Source organism: Acipenser ruthenus, chromosome 47 (genome assembly GCF_902713425.1).
Source record: "Acipenser ruthenus chromosome 47, fAciRut3.2 maternal haplotype, whole genome shotgun sequence".
NCBI classification, from domain to species: domain Eukaryota; kingdom Metazoa; phylum Chordata; class Actinopteri; order Acipenseriformes; family Acipenseridae; genus Acipenser; species Acipenser ruthenus.
Window position 1 is genome coordinate 8,584,611 of NC_081235.1, and position 20,025 is coordinate 8,604,635.

Genomic DNA, 20,025 nt, shown 5'->3' on the forward strand with positions numbered 1-20,025 from the left:
TTCTGAAAGAACCGCCCCCTTGGAGTGGAGTCTCCCAGACAGCTTCTGTGCTTGATGAAACTATACATATAAAGATTTGATTTGTTGCCATAGCTCTAGCTAGGTTTCCGTGGAAACCAATGGCAGGTCAAATCAGAGATTAAGGAATGGAAAAATCCTTTGAGAACAGCAAAACCGCACTTGTATGTTTAGCGTTTGATAGATTTGAAAAGGATTACGGCCTCACCCGCCATGTATTTTACATTTCTTGGAATGTCATTAAAAACACTTTAGGTAAACTTTGTATCAATCACATATTTAAATGATTTTTTTTTTAGAACAGCACATATTGATCCTCATGATTAATGAGAAATAAAGCCTCTGGCAGTTTGACCCTGAACTGTTTATTGACATGGTCCTTATGAAAATATGCAGTGCACAAAACATTGAGAAATTGTCAGGTTTTTGGAAATCAAATATTTGACCATACCTGTTCTGACAGTACCTGTTTCTTTAATTTTCCACACCTGCAAAATGTCTATTGTACTGTATATCACAGCTAATCTGATAAACAGTATCAAGTCTTCAAAATGATCTGCACCAGAGATGCCGAAGTCAAAGCACCAGAAATGATATTTGTGAATACTCGCTCCGACTGAGTGTGCATCACTATCTCCCTGATCAACACAACCAAACCATACCATAACAAACAGCATGCAATGAAAGCAAGCACAAGCCATCGAGCTTAGCGAAGCATGCCACAGCAAGTGCAAGAAAAACTATTAGGAGGAATACGGTAGCTGTGGTGACGCAGCCTGCCATTGGCTGCTTTTAACAAACAGGGGTACTTGCGTGTCTATATGAAGGTACTGCAGGTGCTGGAGTGTCATTCTGTCAAGCAGTTCTCACAGCCCAGAGAGCGACGGACTCCTGATTCAATCTGCCTGAACCCTAAAGCTACACAGCTGCACCACAGTAAGTACAGCAGGGATGTCTCGGCATGTCTGAAGCCCTCCTAATGGGGATGAACCCAGCACTGCAGCATCATATACAGAGTATACAGCAACAGCACAGGGGGACAGGTTTGAAGTGCAAATCTTATTCATATTGTTAAGTGTTTTTTTTGTTATTTACTAGCTTGGTTTAGTAATAAATGAAGCGATAGATCTTTTTTTTTTTTGCAGCTATATTAAATAACTTTTTTTTTTTTTTTAATGCCTGTCCTGGTAAAGTTAATTGCAATGTATTCTAATGCTCTGTATAAAGTACAGAGGCAAAATAATGCAAGATTAGGATCAGCTGGAGATTACATGTGGAAAAATGTATTCATTGTATCGTGTTTTTCATGAATATATAACACTGAGTTAATTTTGTAGTGGTTATTGAGTGCTAATAATGACAATCCACTGCAAACATGCAATCTCTTGTAAATAATAAGAATTGTTTTCCTGGAAACTGACAGGTACATTTTACTGTAGTTATTTTCAATATTAATATTTACAGTACATATAATAATGTTTTATGAAGCTAGGTGTCATAACTCTAGAAGTATAGGAAAGAGAACTCGTAACAGTTGCTAAAAAAAGTTTAGCTTTCTTGACTAGAAATATTATTGATAATGTTTACATTTATACACGGTACAATATCATGAAGTCCTGTTGTAATTAAAATGGAATACTGAATCCCCCCTAAGATCAAATAAGTAATTACAAAACAGACATTAAAACTGAGGTAGATGCATACAGAGGATAAAAGGATTACTCAGAATTAATACATTGTGTGCAGGTCTTACAATGCTGTTAGTACATGCATGGTTTCTATTGTAAATAAAGACACAGTTGACTGGGAATGTTAATTTGCACATCAATTAAGTCATTTCAAAAACACGGACAAACGCATATCGACTCGTCTGTGTTGGTGGTGCACGGACAAGCCCTATAAAAATTTTAAAAAAGTGATTTCTCCAAGGGGACTTCTCTAATTGTTTTCAAATTTTCTAAGATAATTATGAACACACACATAGATCTCTCTCTCTCTCTCTCTCTCTCTCTCTCACTCTCTCTCTCTCTCACTCTCTCTCTCTCTCTCTCTCACTCTCTCTCTCACTCTCTCTCTCTCTCTCTCTCTCTGCAAACACTCACATTCTCACACTCTGTGTCTCTATTTTTTTAAAATAAGTTGAACATATACAACATGTCTTAAATGTGTTTGAAGAATACATTCCAGAAGAGATTACATCTCCTGTATGCAGCATATCATACTGTATATAGCACAGGGCCAACAAATACAACTCCTGTATCTGAAATTATACATATATATATATTTTTATACTTGAAATTTCATAGCAAGCAGTCATCTATTTACCCATTCCCCTTTTCCATTTCGGCCACACTTCAATATCCAGCGAACAAACACTCGATAAACGGGTAAGGCGAGACCTTCAATTACCTCTAATGAGCTGGGGAGGGAGGTCTGCTCTGCCTCATTGTTTTATCTTCCCATAAAGACCCATCTGTTGGCTGAGGCTGAGTCCCTGTCTGATGGCAGACAGCAGCGCTGCCCAGCAGGGATTGAGATGTACAAGACGCACACAAATCAGAGCCGTTTCACCCACTTTCACAAGCCTTTTAGCACGTAGCAGGCAGCTAGCTGGCACACTGATACGGTTTTTCCACCTGTTTCACTGTACACTTGTTGCTGAAGACAGTGTTTTCATAATATTTTATGTTCTGAATCGTACTGGTTCAATAGCCGTTATCAAACTGGTAAGCCCAAGAGAGGTATAGCATATTAAAAAAAAACATGGCAAATCAGAGATAGCTATGGTAAAAGCAAAGCATGATCTTGAGAAATGCATGGTGAAACTATAAAACTACCTTGCAAATTTACCATGGTTAACTTTTGTAATGGGCAATTGGTCTCAGGCTGTAGACTAGGTATCACATTTGGCTTCTATAAATCTTTGTTGAGGTGTTTATTAAATCTTGGTTTTATGTGCATAGGATGGTACCCCTTTGTAAACAAGTTGCATCATAAAAGCAAAAAAAAAAAAATAAGCCGAAGGAAATTAACAGCTGCGTTTTCTCTTTAAAAGGAAATCCGCTACGTCGCTACGAACGAAACGCAAACCATGTGGATGCTGGAGAAGATCCGGGGGTCTGTGGAGGAGAACATTCTCCGGCAGGGCGAGTCTGCAGACAAGCAGGGCAAGGCTCCCGTGTACAGCAACGTCCTGACCCCGGACAAGATCCCCGACTTCTTCATCCCTCCCAAGCTGACCTGCATCCCCACGGAGCCGGAGGTTCCGGACGTCAAGCCCAAATCCAACCTGAAGCCCTCCAGCTCCGAGCAGAACGTGAGCACCAGGAAGCCCCCGAGCAGCCCGCGACTCATGAGCAAGCTGGCCGGCGACACCAAGAACCTTCTGAGAGCCGCCAACAGACACATCATCCAGATCGAGAGCGCGGACGAGCTGGTGGACGGCGACTCAGGGGACCTGAACACCAACGCAGACCCCCAGGCCCAGACGGCCATGTCCCTCCCTTACATCCCCAAGACCCAGACCTCCTACGGCTTTGCCACCCTCATGGAGAGCCCCCACACCCGGAGGAAAGAGTCCCTCTTCCACAGCGACCACACCAGCCCGGTGCAGTCTCCCAGCTCCCCGCGGAAGAAATCCACCGCCAAGGTGAACGGCGAGAGCCACCACCTCAACACTCCCGACTTCAACATCTCCCTGGTCAACCCGTACCGCTACTTCAGCGGCGGGGAGAGCGACACCTGCTCCTCCGCTGAGTCATCCCCCTTCAACTCCCCTCTCCTCTCCCGCTCCGCCTCCCTGCTCAAGATCTTCTCCCACGAGGCCCAGTCCAAGGTGGCGAAGGCCAAGCACCCCTTCGCCCGCCACAGCTCGCTGTCCACGGACGAGTGCAGCTCCACGGACACCAGCCCCAACGTGCCGCGGAGGGTACGCTGTCTGGCCTCTCTGTCAGCCGGTGGGGGCGCGAGCGGCTCGGACCTTCAGCACTGCCAGGAGCGGCTTCTCAAGGAGCACACCGTCAACCTCCACAAGGGCGGCACCGCCCGGCTCTACGCTGAGTACGACGCCGGCAGCGCCCGGCTGCGGATCAGGGTGATCGCTGCAGAGGACCTCTACGACAAGCACTTTGACATCAAGAGCATCAACTGCTGCGTGGCTCTCTACCTGAACCCTGGCAAGCTGCAGAAGCAGAGGAGCACTATCATCAAGAACAGCCGCAACCCCGTCTTCAACGAGGACTTCTTCTTCGACGGGGTGCCCTCCGTGCAGATCAAGAACCTCTCCCTCAAGCTGAAGGTGGTCAACAAGGGCACCAGCCTCAAGAGGGATACCTTGTTAGGGGAGCGGGAGCTGCCCTTGGCCAAGCTGCTGTCTGGGTTGTAAACTAACCTGGCTTTGTGAAGACTGACCCCTCTGGAGATGGGTTCCCCCTCCAAGGATCTCCTTTATCGGATGGCTCTCCTGAACCCAATTGAATGTATTAAAACGAAAGCATCTGACTACATAGCCTCTCATATGCTGCATGTACGTTCCTTGTACACGTTATTGATGTGTTGGTTTAAAGGCGCCCGTGTTGATGTATGGTTACTGTTGGAAACGGACTGTTGTCGTGATGAAGGACTTGTGATGGAGGTACCTGTGAAGGAAACGCAAGAGTTACTGAAAACCGCTTTGATAAGAATTACTGAAAAGTATTGTAAAGAGGGGGAAAAAAATCCTGCCACTTACTGTTTAAGTCATTGGAAGCAGGTGATTGTAATTATTTTGGTTGTTTAACTCAGTGATTCGGGAAATTTACACACAAAAAAACAGTAATGTTTGTATGATAAGCTAAGCACTATTATTGACAAAAGACAAAAGTCAACACACTTAAAAAAAGGTAAAGTTAACTCCCTGTGTTGTGTCATTAGTAATTGAATGGTTTCGTTTATACGATATAATTACTGTGCAACGTTTTGTCTTCTTTGGGTGAGTTTCAAAAACAAAACCAGCCGCTGTGCTCTGGTGTCTCTGGTAAATCAGAAATACCGCACCATGCACGACGCTTACAGTCCAGGAAGCTCTTTATTCACTATTGGGTTCTATAGACGTCATTGGGTTCTATCGACGTCGTTGGGTTCTATAGCTTTGGTTTTGTTTTTTTATCTGTCTTAATTACCCCCCCCCCCCTTGAGAGTGGGGAGTATTAATTTATGACACGTCATGAATTCATGAAAATGAAATAAGCGCACATGGTTATTACATGTCAATATTAACGTGTAAATAAGGAAGAGAATCCTCTTTGCAGTTTCAGTCAACCAAAGCTAACGTTTCCATTCATGTCCCAGCTTCAATTAAAGCACGACAGACGCGATCATATTCCATTTCCCTTTAGTCTGATATCAAATGTCAGTTTCTAATTATTCGATCAGAAATACCGCTTCAATATAAACGTATAAACGAAACCATTCAAGCAGGAGAACACGTCAGCGCATGAAGAATTTATATATACACACACACACACACACAACACTTTACACGAAGCACGTCCCAGCAATGTTCTCGGTTTGGTTTTGATAACTTTGGTGTACGTTCTCAGTGTATGTAAAAATATATATAAAAAAAGGGGGGATGTGTTTGTTGGTTTTTTTTTTGTATTTGTTTGTAATGTATATAATGAATGAATTTGTAAATGTCTGTCTACAAGAGATATCCTCAATAAAAAGGTGGATTTGCAGGGTCTTATTAACCCATTGTATTTTTAATCTTTGTTTTAGGTTTTCTATTTATAAATGCGTTTTCACATTTTTCTGGGTACCGGGAGAGTAATACTGCGGGGACAGACGGACAAACCGCCCACCTGTTTCTATCGGCTGTGACTGTAGCAGGTGAAAGCACTCTGTCAAAACCGAACTGCTAATTCCCAAGAGCCCGGACCGGAGACCAACACCCTGTGCCAGGCAGCTCAAACCAGGCATTCCTAGAACAGAAACGCACTCGCTTTACTTCGAATCTCTAATTGGTGTTTCTATAAAGCCTGGCTGTTCAAATCAAGCGGCTGCTCACTGCTGTCGCTTTGTTCAGTGGACAGTGAGCACATGCCCAGCAATTGAGATCGTTGTAAGATAACAACACTTGTGGTATATGACAGTCTGTTAGCTCTGAACCTCTGAAGCCCTGAATGAATTGAATAGGCCTACTAACAGTTATACAACAGGAAACGAGTCTGAGATCTTTATAACCAGGTAATAATATATGAAACACCGGTAGAATGCTGATCACATCTTATAGAAAGAGAAATAATTTAAAAAGCATATTCTAATCTTGCAATCCGGACCAGTGATATTATTTAGAATCTGTAAGTAATAATTCATTCCAAATCCTGTTCCTCCCGTGTGATAACAGGAAATGGTACAGGTTGGATAAAAAAACACATTACAGAGACTCCCAGTCACCGTTTCTGTAGAAATGTACAATTGTGTTTATGCAGGTGTATTGCACTTTAGGTTAGAGTTGGGAGGGAATCAACAACATCAAAGACTAGACACACATTTCTTTAGTAGAGGAGAGCTTCACAATAACAGGTGAGGGCATTAAGAGGAGACGCTCACAATAACAGGTGAGGGCATTAAGAGGAGACGCTCACAATAACAGGTGAGGGCATTAAGAGGAGACGCTCACAATAACAGGTGAGGGCATTAAGAGGAGACGCTCACAATAACAGGTGAGGGCATTAAGAGGAGACGCTCACAATAACAGGTGAGGGCATTAAGAGGAGACGCTCACAATAACAGGTGAGGGCATTAAGAGGAGACGCTCACAATAACAGGTGAGGGCATTAAGAGGAGACGCTCACAATAACAGGTGAGGGCATTAAGAGGAGACGCTCACAATAACAGGTGAGGGCATTAAGAGGAGGAGCTCACAATAACAGGTGAGGGCATTAAGAGGAGACGCTCACAATAACAGGTGAGGGCATTAAGAGGAGATGCTCACAATAACAGGTGAGGGCATTAAGAGGAGACTCTCACAATAACAGGTGAGGGCATTAAGAGGAGACACTCACAATAACAGGTGAGGGCATTAAGAGGAGGAGCTCACAATAACAGGTGAGGGCATTAAGAGGAGACGCTCACAATAACAGGTGAGGGCATTAAGAGGAGACGCTCACAATAACAGGTGAGGGCATTAAGAGGAGACACTCACAATAACAGGTGAGGGCATTAAGAGGAGGAGCTCACAATAACAGGTGAGGGCATTAAGAGGAGACGCTCACAATAACAGGTGAGGGCATTAAGAGGAGACGCTCACAATAACAGGTGAGGGCATTAAGAGGAGGAGCTCACAATAACAGGTGAGGGCATTAAGAGGAGGAGCTCACAATAACAGGTGAGGGCATTAAGAGGAGACGCTCACAATAACAGGTGAGGGCATTAAGAGGAGACGCTCACAATAACAGGTGAGGGCATTAAGAGGAGACGCTCATAATAACAGGTGAGGGCATTAAGAGGAGGAGCTCACAATAACAGGTGAGGGCATTAAGAGGAGACGCTCACAATAACAGGTGAGGGCATTAAGAGGAGACGCTCACAATAACAGGTGAGGGCATTAAGAGGAGACGCTCACAATAACAGGTGAGGGCATTAAGAGGAGACGCTCACAATAACAGGTGAGGGCATTAAGAGGAGACGCTCACAATAACAGGTGAGGGCATTAAGAGGAGACGCTCACAATAACAGGTGAGGGCATTAAGAGGAGGAGCTCACAATAACAGGTGAGGGCATTAAGAGGAGACGCTCACAATAACAGGTGAGGGCATTAAGAGGAGGAGCTCACAATAACAGGTGAGGGCATTAAGAGGAGACGCTCACAATAACAGGTGAGGGCATTAAGAGGAGACGCTCACAATAACAGGTGAGGGCATTAAGAGGAGACGCTCACAATAACAGGTGAGGGCATTAAGAGGAGACGCTCACAATAACAGGTGAGGGCATTAAGAGGAGACGCTCACAATAACAGGTGAGGGCATTAAGAGGAGACGCTCACAATAACAGGTGAGGGCATTAAGAGGAGATGCTCACAATAACAGGTGAGGGCATTAAGAGGAGACGCTCACAATAACAGGTGAGGGCATTAAGAGGAGACGCTCACAATAACAGGTGAGGGCATTAAGAGGAGACGCTCACAATAACAGGTGAGGGCATTAAGAGGAGACGCTCACAATAACAGGTGAGGGCATTAAGAGGAGACGCTCACAATAACAGGTGAGGGCATTAAGAGGAGACGCTCACAATAACAGGTGAGGGCATTGTGGTCACGTTGCTTTGCCGCTGTGGTTGGATTTACAGACACCTCTTTCTGAAAGGCTCTTCATGTGAATCCGGTGAAGCATTTACTTCCATTCAATTTCGTTGAAAGCGAGGATGACGTCATCGTTATTATCAGCGAGGGCTGGGTGAAATGTTTTTCAATAAGACTCGATTGATGGGGGTTTTGGATCGGGTTTGATCTTTCAGCTCAGTCTAAGCACAAAACAAATTGCACTCAGTTACAGCACTTGTCTTTCGCATTGCTTTAAACATGATTGTGGCTGCTTGGCACTTACTTGATGATTTCGTGGCTGATGCTGATTCACTTTTAGTGTCAATTGGCGGAACCAATTATGGACTCATATTCCAAAAGGATTCCTGTAAAACAAAAGGCATTTTCTTTTCTTTTTATGTGTGGTGGGTTTTATTTGTTAATAGTCACGCTAACGGGATACTTTTAGAGCTAAATTAAGAGTTGGTTTTTTTTTGGTCATTTCTTACAAAGCCACGCTGTTTTGCTGTGAACATTTTAAACAGAGTCCTCTGTTTGCTTTGCTGCCGTCTTCTGGCATTGTGTAACACAGGGACAGCCGAAGCTCGCTCCTCCACTCCTGGTCTTTGTAATCGGTTCAAATTGTTTAATTGAACTGATTACAGCTTCATCCAGCCCCTGGAGCAGTTCATGATCTCACTGTACCTGTTAAACCCGGAGAGGGATAATGGCCCTCCAGGACTAATTGAACACCTCTTGTGTAACAGAATTTATTCTGAAAAGCTGACTTCCTTTTTACAACTAACATCAGGGCCGAACCATCGTCATCAATAAACCGATAAAGCAGCAGCACTGTGTGCAGCAGGGTCTCTGAGGGGGGATTCACAGAGGCAGGCAGACAGGCATGCAGGCTGGTGGGCTCTTAATTGGATGAGCTCCTTGAGACACGGTTAACCAGTCTCTCCCCTCCTCCCACGCCTGCCCTGCACCTCATAGACAATAACAGGTCTTTCCTTGCCTGCAGTACTCCAGAAGCACTAATGGCTCTACTCCTTGTTAAACATTTGAAAGCTTTTTGATTCCTCTGCAGGCTTCATTATGTATGTCTGTGTCTGACGTGCAATGCAGTTTTTGTATTCTGAAATATCCAACACATTTTTCATATATGTAAGACATATGGTCAACGCATTCCTAACATGTTATCCCTTTTTCTGATCCATCAGCTGAGAGTATTGTCCCGTGTCTTGCATTTTGATCTGTTGTGCAAATAGACGTAATGGGACTGTAATCAATCAATTATACAGTATCATTACAATTCCACAGGTGTGCCAAGGTTCCGCTGCAAATCACCACTGGAATTGCAATTAACTCCGAATTCCACAATTCCAATTCTGGTCTGCTAAGAGCCAGCCAGACAGTTAGCAAACATCCCAGGAAGACCGGGATGCTGTTTGAAACTCACATTAAACTGCGGTGTGTCATCTGTAATAACACAGTCACCAATCTGCTCAAGTGCACACGGCGCTGTCTGCAATACCATTTCAGCGAAGGAGCCTTTGTCTTCAAGTGCGTTCGTGCGCGCATTGCATCCCTTATTTATTTTTAAACACGGGAAAGCAAATGCCAGGGCAATTGCTTGGATAAAAATATACGCTCTCAGATGGTAGAGTGGCGCGGGCAATTACCTGGAAATAAGCGCTGAAACAAAGGAGTCTGGCTTCTGGAGGGGGCAAAATCTTTTTTTTTTTTTTTTTTTTAAAACAGTTTTATATTTTTGGTTTAAATGAACTTCTTATAGCACAGGACACACTTTAATAGATGCTGAATTTGTAATACTGGTAATGGCAAAAAGCGATAGCAGTTTGTCTGAAAAAATAGAGCACATATATTGTGTTAAAGTGTTTGTACTATACGTGCTTCCTATTAAAATAAAGCTCTTGATCAAAATCTACCCTGTCTATATTTAATAATAATAATAAAAATAATGATGTCGTTTTCTTTATATCCTTGTACACTGTTCTGAAAACCTGACATTTTCACTGCCATACCGAGGCTGTAAAATGAAATTTCAGCTCCAATCCACTTTTAAAACTCTCAATGTGGAAGTTAATCACCATTGATTGCATTTGGTTGTAAAGGTGAGGGAAGGACAGCTTTTCTTGGTTTGAATTCCACACATTAGTGAATGGATTCCTTGAATACCTGCTGATGAATTCCGAGTAGGAGCATGGGCACTCCCCTAATGACTAGCCGGGGAGTCACTATTATGAACCTTTTCAATTCACAGGCTGCTCAACCAGAGAGGCTCAGAAAGCTGAGAAAGAGCAGCGCGCAGCGACTGCAGAAAGAAAAAAAGCAGTCGTACCAACAGAAAGATAAAAGCAGTCGTACCAACTTAGTATTTCTGGGAACTGACAACAGTTACCCCCAAGCACAGGCAGGTGAAAGTGAAGGTTTTCCAAAACCATTCCCCTTGAAAAGGTTCTGCTTTTAGACTGCGTCTCAAGCTGTGCGCTCCCACTGCGCTCTGAAATGAGTTTGAAGTTCAAACGCACAAAAGCTCTTCTGCAGTTGCGTCAGTCTTCGTGTTTCTAGTCACCTTTGTCTCGGCCCATTCTCTGCACTGCCTGTGTTTTTACGAGCCTGTCCTGCCATGTGGAACCTCTTTCTTATGGAAAGACGCGGTCACGTTGAATGTTTCGAAGTATTCGCTGGCTACCTCTAATCCTCCTGAGAGTGTGCTCCTCCTCGCGCAGGCTTTGTTGTTTCAGGCCAGCGAACGAAACGAGATCAAAAGAAAAGACAGAAAGCCTAATTAACTAACGTATTCCATCTGGTGACACAGAACACAGAACATTTAGAATGTGTCGTGGACATTCTGAGCGAGAGATCTACACTCTCTGCTAAGTTCTAAGTGTAGATGCTACCGGTGCATCTGAATGAAGACATTGCAAATGCTTGCAAATGAGACCAGACATGGAACCGTGGAATAGCATGAGCATGGCAAAAGCAGGTGAGAACTGGCATTCAAGTCAGCCATGATAACTTTATATAGAAGGTCCTCATGCTAGATAGAATATACAACCTTATAGAATGTATAAGGCTTCAAGAACTTGTGTAAGGCAGAGCCTGTTGTAGCTTTGGCAGAGGAGAGCTTTGAGGTCCATTATAACAGACTGATGGGAATGCGGGGCAGTCGACCACCAAGAGAGAGTCAAAGAGGGGGTTTATATTCAGGAACAATTTAATTACTTGACAAACAAAGAAACCCAGAGTGCAGGCACTTACAATCAAGAAGAGGTGGACAGGAGCAGACCTTTTATCAGGGCGAAATAGCCCTCGGTTGCCCTGGCAACGCGTGGCGCTTGTTAAGCCCCTGCCTGGCTTCCCTTTTGTCCTGATTGCAGGGCCCGTGTCTCGATTTGGATACACTTTGATCTCTAAATCCGAGTCCTAAGTGGGGTTAGTCCCTTGTGAGCCGGGGCAGCAGGGAGGGGATCGGTCTGACAGGCACTGGAGGAGTTTAAGAGAATAACAACAAAGTCAAGGACCATTACCTGCGCCAAGAACTGCCTCTGACTGCGTGCTTAATGAACAAAGAAAGGCCTAGGGAGAGATTCGCTCGCTCATCAACACAGGCTGACATGAATCAGCTCCTAAACTATTACCTGATAAGCACAGCCACTCTCCTGGCTGTGTTCATCCTCCTGGAAAAGGAGTTGAAATAAATACTGTACACTTGCACTAATCCTGGATAATAATACATCCCTAACAAAAGTTCACTATATTAAAATCCTAGCAAAGTGTAATAAAGCACAGAGGAAGCAGAAGTGATAAGCATTATAAAGCCTAGAGCGGTATGGTAAGGAATCATTGAAAACAATGGCAAACTATAGTAGATGAATGGTATTAACATTTGGACAGCGCGCAAGGGGGCAGGTGTCCGCTCAGAAAGAGGCTGATGCGGAAACACCATCATTTACAATTAGGAGCATACTCTTTAAATGTGCAGGGCTTCACAAGCGCTCTGTTTGCAGATCATCACACGATCTGCAAGGGAATGTGCGGTGGCTCTGTGTAAAAGGATGTGTAAAAAAAAAAATCATAACTGTTACGTCTAGATCCTTCATTTCCATTAATTAGCCACTGTAGACGTTTAATAGGAATCAATTTCTCTGGCGTGATTTCCACCCGATAGTGATATGTATGATCTGTGTAGTAATCCCTGGCTATTAATAGTGAATGAGTCTGGTTTGCAAGGTGAAAGCACACAGGGCTGGTGATTGGGTTGTGTGCATGTGGAGAGACCTGCTTCCCTGTAACTGCACAGGCTTCTTGTGCAGTATTAAACTCTGGGGTGGATGCAATTAGGTTTTTAAATTGTTTTTTTTTTTTAATATGATTTACAGGTTCAGGGTTTGCGTGAGTGGAATACTAAAAATCATTAACTCAAAAAAATAAATAAAACCCAGATAGACGCAAAAAAATAGGCTCCTATCAATCAAAAGTGTGCGTCGTCGCGTGAAGCGACCACAGTGAATTCGCAATGTCATTTTGCAGCTTCCCCCCCATGCATTTCCCAGGGTTATGCTCTCCATTTACTGTAGTGTGCCACAGCTCTCTGGGCTTTACAATGCAAGCTTGTGTATACAGAAGCATGCCTCTGGAAAAGCTGAATGTTTGAATACCAGACCCTCTCCCATTGGTCGGCATTCTGATTCTTACTGTCGCGAAAGCCAATAGGCAGCAGCGGTGTAAAGAAGGGGTTAAAGGCGTCGGCTGCATCGGGAGAATGGCTTGCACCCCCGTAGGTCTTTGTGTGGTCAGTGGGTGGAGGTCACAACGAGGGACCGGTTTTGCATCACAGCTTTTAATCAGGAGGTGTGATGGAGGCGTGATCAGGAGTGATGCCACACTGACTCATTCCTCTTCGTTTAATGTGCAGTCAACACAATTAATGTTTTTGTTCTTAGTGTTTTTTTTTAGTCAAATGTTTTGCACTGTGTTGCATCCAAGTTTTCAGAGGGCTGGGTAGTGTACAGTGGTTTGATAAGTTTAGGGATGCTGATGGTGGCCTTAATACTGAATCTTACTGAATACTGTATGACAGCGTCTACACCGCAGTGTAAAAGAGCCGGGCTCGTCTGCATTCGTGGTCCTACAGCCTTCAACCCCTACCCCTTTCCACCAACAGGGGGCAGGATCCGCCACGGCACTGCATCGCACAACACTGCCCGCCACACCACCATAGGAGCAAAGCAACACTGCTAAACAAAACCAAAAAAAAAAAAGGGACATTAACAGTCAAGTGGAGTTTTACAGTACAGCTAGATTTAGCAGGTATGTACAGTGACAGAGAGAAAGGCAGGAGTCTAATCTCGTTGAGCACTGATGAAATCCTTCACTGCAGCTCCTGCCCCTGTGTGTCTCGGTTAATCACACTCGAGAGATTCTTCTAGTCCTTCAAAGAATGGAAATTCAGCTCCGACAGTGCCAGCATGGGGAGAAAGAGCATTAAAAAATAAATACTGCTGACTTGATCACAACATCCCAGGGAATTGTATCACTGCCCCCGTGGTTTAGTCAAAATGTCCAGTGAAGCCTTGATTAAATACCACCCTGTATGGAATGACCTCCCTATTGAGATGAGCATTCCTAGCTCTTACTAACAAACAGCTGTAGCATTCAGACAGAGTCGTGTTAGGAGGGTTGCAAAGTATTCTAGTGTATGCACTTGTATAGAATAATGCTAAAGTATATAGGATTGTATAGTATTCTGGTGTATGAATTAATATACTGTCACAGTATATAGCAATGAAAACCCCAGTTTCCTAATCAATTTGCCAATATCGTGTCGGGCAAACGCTGTTCAAACATTTGCCTTGACTAATTTAGTAGCGAAATGCGCTGGTAAGCGTGATAAACTCCGGCTCATGAAAACAAAAGGGCAACAAACGCAGCCAACCGAAACACTTGCCACGCTGGGCCGCCTGTAACCTGCTGTTCTTTCATTGTGAGGCTGAAATGGCTGGCAGTCAAGTCTACACCACGAAGCTGCTGGAATGCAAAGCCTTAATGAGTTTTTAAATCTATCTAAAGAACAAGTCGCTCGCCCCGGAGAAAGAGACGAAGAAAGAAGCACTGTGGAGCGTTGCGTGATTGCATTTCCTTTGTGTTTTCATGCTCATTATCTTTCTCCTGTCCCTCGGTGACAGACTGCCGCCTCTCACAGAAATATCATTTTTACAATCACAGCAGCTTCTCAAGCTTCTTATGCTTATCAGAATCCTGCTCGTGTGTTCTGCTTGTAATATAGCACAGACCCTGCTATTGATGTCATACAGAGATTTGATTTATTTTTTTGTAAATCTGATCTAAGCCATGCTGTTCCTGCAGTTTTATACTAGGCAGTTACCATGGTTTGCCATGCTTTACCTTACGTCTCTACCTTACCTCGGCTTTACCATACTTCCACTGTGCTTTTCCACAGTAAACTTTCATAAGGGGAGACCGGAGGTTTGGTTTGTGAGTAAGAGCTTCCCTTTCTTGTGTGGCAGTGTCTGCCGGTACTGTGGAAGGTCAGCGGTTCCTTGATGTGTGGGTGCACACTCAATCGAATCCATCTTTCCTCACAGAATCGTGGCTTTGTAGCGTGCCGCAGGGAGCCAATCATTCCCGGGCCGTTCGTTACGACAGGGGTGCGAATGTGATCTCCAGGAATACCCTGCAAACCTGACTAATAGCATTTAGCTCAACATTTCAGTTGACAAGCGAGGGGCTAATTATAGTGACTCGCATAAAGAAACTGACAAGATATTTCCGACTGGGTCAGAGGGGCATTTCTTTGGCGGTTGAACGAAGGGAGGCTGCCTTTCAGGTCCTCCACAAAGGAGAGCGAATACGTGCCTTGAATAGATAGACATTAAAAAGCAAAAGAAAGTTCCGCCCGCGATATTATTACCGGGCCCGTCCTTCCTCCTCTTGTTGGTTTGCTGCTTGTATTTTACACTTCAGGTTCCTGGTGTCTGCAGCTTATCTGTGGTGGTTGTGTTTATAATAATAATGACATGTAGAGAGCTCTCTCTCTCTTCAGGAGAGGAAGCAGTGAATTAGCAGAGCCCTTACACAGTAAAATACAGGGCTTTTACAATTTGCTGTCAACATGGCCTGGCAGCGAATAACCCAAATGAGTCAATTATCGAATCATGAAATAGCGAGGGAGCGCTGTATGCATTTGCAAACTCTGAACATAAAAAGCACAACGAGTGAAATCCCAAAGATCCCGAGCCCAATATTATTATTATTTATTTCTTAGCAGACGCCCTTATCCAGGGCGACTTACAATTGTTACAAGATATCACATTATTTTTACATACAATTACCCATTTATACAGTTGGGTTTTTACTGGAGCAATCTAGGTAAAGTACCTTGCTCAAGGGTACAGCAGCAGTGTCCCCACCAGGGATTGAACCCACGACCCTCCGGTCAAGAATCCAGAGCCCTAACCACTACTCCGCACTGCTGCCCCAGTAGAGCTCAGACACGAGGTGAGAGAATGGGCTTTTAAAGATAGCACTTGTTTAATCTTTGATCAGTGCGCAGAACAGACTTCCATTCTTCCAGTGGTCCCTCCCCTGTGTTTCCAGCCTGGACTCTTTTTACACCCTGAGCCGCCCACTCCCTCCTGGCTGGCTCTCCTCATCAAAGCGGGCCCCAGAGCACAGATGGAAGGGTTAGGCTTATCAGCGACCAAGCAATCGCAATTTCAGCATCAAACACAGCTGAACGTGTGTCCGGCTGTTCACATGCAAATCAACCAACTGCTATTTATACATGTGCAAATCGCCTGGTCTGTGTGTGTGAAAGAGAGAGAGAGAGAGAGAGAGAGAGAGAGAGAGAGAGAGAGAGAGAGAGAGAGAGAGAGAGAGAGAGAGAGAGAGAGAGAGAGAGAGAGAGAGAGAGAGAGAGAGAGAGAGAGAGGAATGAAAACAAAACCCTGAAAATAATTATTTGCTCTCAATGAAATGGACTCATTCCAAGTGCCGACAGCACCTGAAAGAGCAATATTTAATAGACCATTGTGATTGCTCTGTGTGTGTGTGGTTACAGGTGTGCTTTGATTTAGTTCATTCATTCACTTACCTGGAACACTATGTGAATCAGACTTCTCCAGGTTGATTGTAAACGCAAACCCCAATGGAGAAACATTGTAGTGAGGTCTTCTCTTCTCAGTACTGTGAGTGTAATGCTGAATGGAGTGTTACCTACGATGCCCTAACCCTGCGTGTGCCGTTTGTCTGGAATGAGTATTTAAATGTTACATAATCTTAAAATATACAATAGCTCTGCGTTCCAGGTTAATATACCCAAGTACAGTTTGCTAGTCTTACACTTGCTTGCCTTGGAGAAAGGGCCTGTGTTGGCCGATCAATCAGCATTTAGTTAAGATTAGTTGAGATTAAGGGAGGAGGAGCTGCTTCTCTGAGAAATGGTTAACAAGTGAAATTGCATCAAGGAAAGACAGGACATGCAGCCTCCACACTGTTTGAATGTGTTTGTTACGAGAAGAATGTTGCCAACCTTAACTGTCTTCAATTGCCAAATAAAATCAAATGAACAATCTTGTCCCCTGTTATCGGTCACAGCTGAACTGAAGGGAAGTTCCACTAGTCTTATCGGTTCTGCGAGGGTTCATTTGATGACAGCTTGTTGTCACATCAGGATCGGCGTTTGGGGTTCCATGTCCATTGTGTTGACATTGATAGTGCAGCTGTGACCCGTAGCTCCTCTCGGCGGATCTCTCCAGGTATAAACACAGGTACTGTAGCCCAAACCTTCACAGCTGTACATTCAGACACGAATGCACTTAACATTTCATTGGTACCAAGGAAGAAAGTGGCAGAGCGTTTCAGCCGCCCCAGTTGCTATGCATTTAGTGTGTTTGCATTGCTGCCGTCTCCTCTCACTGTATCAGCCAGGGTTCCCTTCCCTGAGAAGACACACTGCTGCCATACCCAGTGCTGGAGATGAAGAAACAGGAACTCCATCTATACCAACGAGGCTACCAGGGTGACTCAGCAGACCACCAGCAACTTTCAGACATATTAGGGGTAATTTAACTACCAACGCTGCTACACTATTCATGCACACTGATCTTCTCTCACATATCAGGTTGTATTACCTCTTGGTCTCAAGTGAATCAGTAATTAAACCAATCCGTTCTCTTTATAAGCAAGCTCTGTGGAGTAGTGGTTAGGGTGCTGGACTCTTGACCGGAGGGTCGTGGGTTCAATCCCAGGTGGGGGACACTGCTGCTGTACCCTTGAGCAAGGTACTTTACCTAGATTGCTCCAGTAAAAACCCAACTGTATAAATGGGTACGTGTATGTAAAAAATAATGTGATATCTTGTAACAATTGTACGTCGCCCTGGATAAGGGCGTCTGCTAATAAATAAATAATAATAATAAAAATCTTGGATAAAAAACCTGTGAGATATCGTCACTGTAACATTTTGACTAAGTACCATTTGTTGAGCTTTGATAATTATGTCAACTTTTCTTATGCAAAAATGGTATTTAAAACTGTGCATGGATTACGTACTCCACCCTGAAAGGAATTCATGAAAAAGCTCTCTGAAGATACTAACAGGCTCACAAGGGACGCTGTATGTGGGAATTGTAAAGTGGAAAGGCATAGAACCATCACGTGCCCAAACAGCTCTCTCTAGAAGAGGTACTTTATTAAGGGATCTTAAAATATTTTGTAATAAACTTAAGGCTTGGTTGAAACATAATCAGTTATGCAATCACTCGTTTATTCAGGATGTATTTGAATTCCGTATATTGGATATTTATATTATATAAATTGTACTGTAGCTTGATTATGTAAGCCATTCTTTGTTATGCACTTTTAATAGGTAATTTATGATTTTAATGTTGTATGTATTTTTAATCAAATATGCAATAGGAGGTTATTGCTATAGTTTAGAGTAGATGTAATATGGAGATTTATTAGAGTTGTCATCCATGTCTGCCCGGGGACTGTCAATGGAAATGAGCCTCCTAGCTCAATTGAAAATGCAATGCATCTTGTGTCATGCAAGTGACACTTATGTTATATTTGCATGTGTCCCTGATGAATAAATACATTAATCAACAAAACAAACAAAGAAGCAAACCAAGCTGGAGCTCGCCAGTTGAATTAAAGGGACAGAAACAGGAGTCTGCATTTTCCTTCCAAATCTAATAAAACTCCCTCATCAATAACCCCTGATTCTTCAAGTGTCGTCATGGTAACGGGATGACGCAAACACCTGTGCATTAGCATGAGCCACTGTATCCATCACTGAGAGGCAGAGATAGCCAGGAGACAGTGCCACACAATGCACAACCATGCTTTATTTTTCTAATTAAAGCCCATCTTTAAGTCATTTCAAAGGGAATTATCATAACAGTCTTTGAAAAGCTGGCAGGCAGGTGTCTGTGGGAGCTGTGAGAGGAAGATAAAAGGATTCTCCTCTATTTGCATGTGAAACCCAAAGAGACAGAGCTAATCAAAATATGTATACTGCGGTTTACGGGCTAGGAATTATTTTACAGCGCGGTTTAATAGTGTTTGAATTGGTTTAGCAACAACACTTCAAATAAAATACTACAGGGCTGGATGGAGGCACCCTTGCTCCCAGTATCAGGATACTCTGCACTGGTAGAGGCTGAACAATGCGTAACATTTTTACCAGACCAATTTTCATATGAAGATCCAATTACACAGCGGTAATGATGCTTCAGTGTATCACATAAACAAAGCCTTATCCGTGTTACGAGGGAATCTCAAGGGAAACGTTTCACAAACAGTTACATTTACCATGCTCTAAGTTACAGACTTAGACACACACACACACACACACACACACACACACACACATTGATTGACATTCCACCCCATCAGGATTTGCACTTTGTCTCTTAATGCAGTTCGGCTGGAGCTGCAGAAGCCCTTCAGACAGCAGCAGCTGAAAGCAGAGGCTTTGCAAACCCACTGCTCGCTCCAGAATGTGATTGCTGTGTCTTTTCTTTGCAAGCACACTCTGCTGTACTTTCACAATTGCACACTTAAAGGCCGGGGCACCGCGGAGGTGCAGGCCAGTTCCCTTCCTGTTTTGTCTTTATGTTCAGTGTGGCAGGCACTTTGTAATAATGCATCAAGCTGTTTGGCAGCTTGACAGATAGTACTGTAGCCTGTGGCGAAGTCTTAGGGGTTGATCTGAGCAGCTTTTACCCCGCCCGAGTTGGATTTACCCCACAGCTTGATTTCTTTAGAGCACTTTACAGTACCAGGACTCGGTAGCACCAGCAAAGCATTACAAAACTATCTTCGTTAAAGTCTTTTCCAACTTTGCTTTCACCCATTACCGTAGCAGAGGCTTTACGTTTTAGCATTACGCTTTGAAGCTGGCAGGACCCACAGCAAAAGGGAAGCAATGCCAAGCGAAAGCAGAGGTCAGCATTGTAAAGACCAGAGAGGTGTGGTAAAGCAAATGGAAAGACATGGCAAACTAGAGTCAGAGTCTAACTATAGGAAAAGCATGGGAAAATTGTGCTTGCCTCCTGATTTTCAGATTGCAGTGGAGCGTGTCGACTGCACTCAGAGCAGCAGAAACAACAGAGGAATCAAACAGAAGCACTGGGAGGATTACCTGTGCCCAAAACACCTTGTTTCTTTGA

General features: G+C 43.9%; 1 protein-coding gene across 1 annotated transcript; it reads left to right on the plus strand.

The window, feature by feature from the left end:
* The first annotated feature begins 839 nt into the window (after nt 1–839).
* LOC131721083 (C2 calcium-dependent domain-containing protein 4C-like) lies at nt 840–5,747 on the plus strand. Its single transcript, XM_059014309.1, has 2 exons — nt 840–954; nt 3,074–5,747. Exon 2 carries the CDS (start codon nt 3,110–3,112, stop codon nt 4,400–4,402), a length of 1,293 nt encoding a protein of 430 aa, XP_058870292.1. The 5' UTR covers nt 840–954; nt 3,074–3,109; the 3' UTR covers nt 4,403–5,747.
* The last annotated feature ends 14,278 nt before the right edge of the window (nt 5,748–20,025 follow it).

What these genes read in the sequence shown, in the direction of transcription:
- LOC131721083 (XM_059014309.1), top strand. Translation starts at nt 3,110, where the DNA reads ATGTGGATGCTGGAGAAGATCCGGGGGTCTGTGGAGGAGAACATTCTC.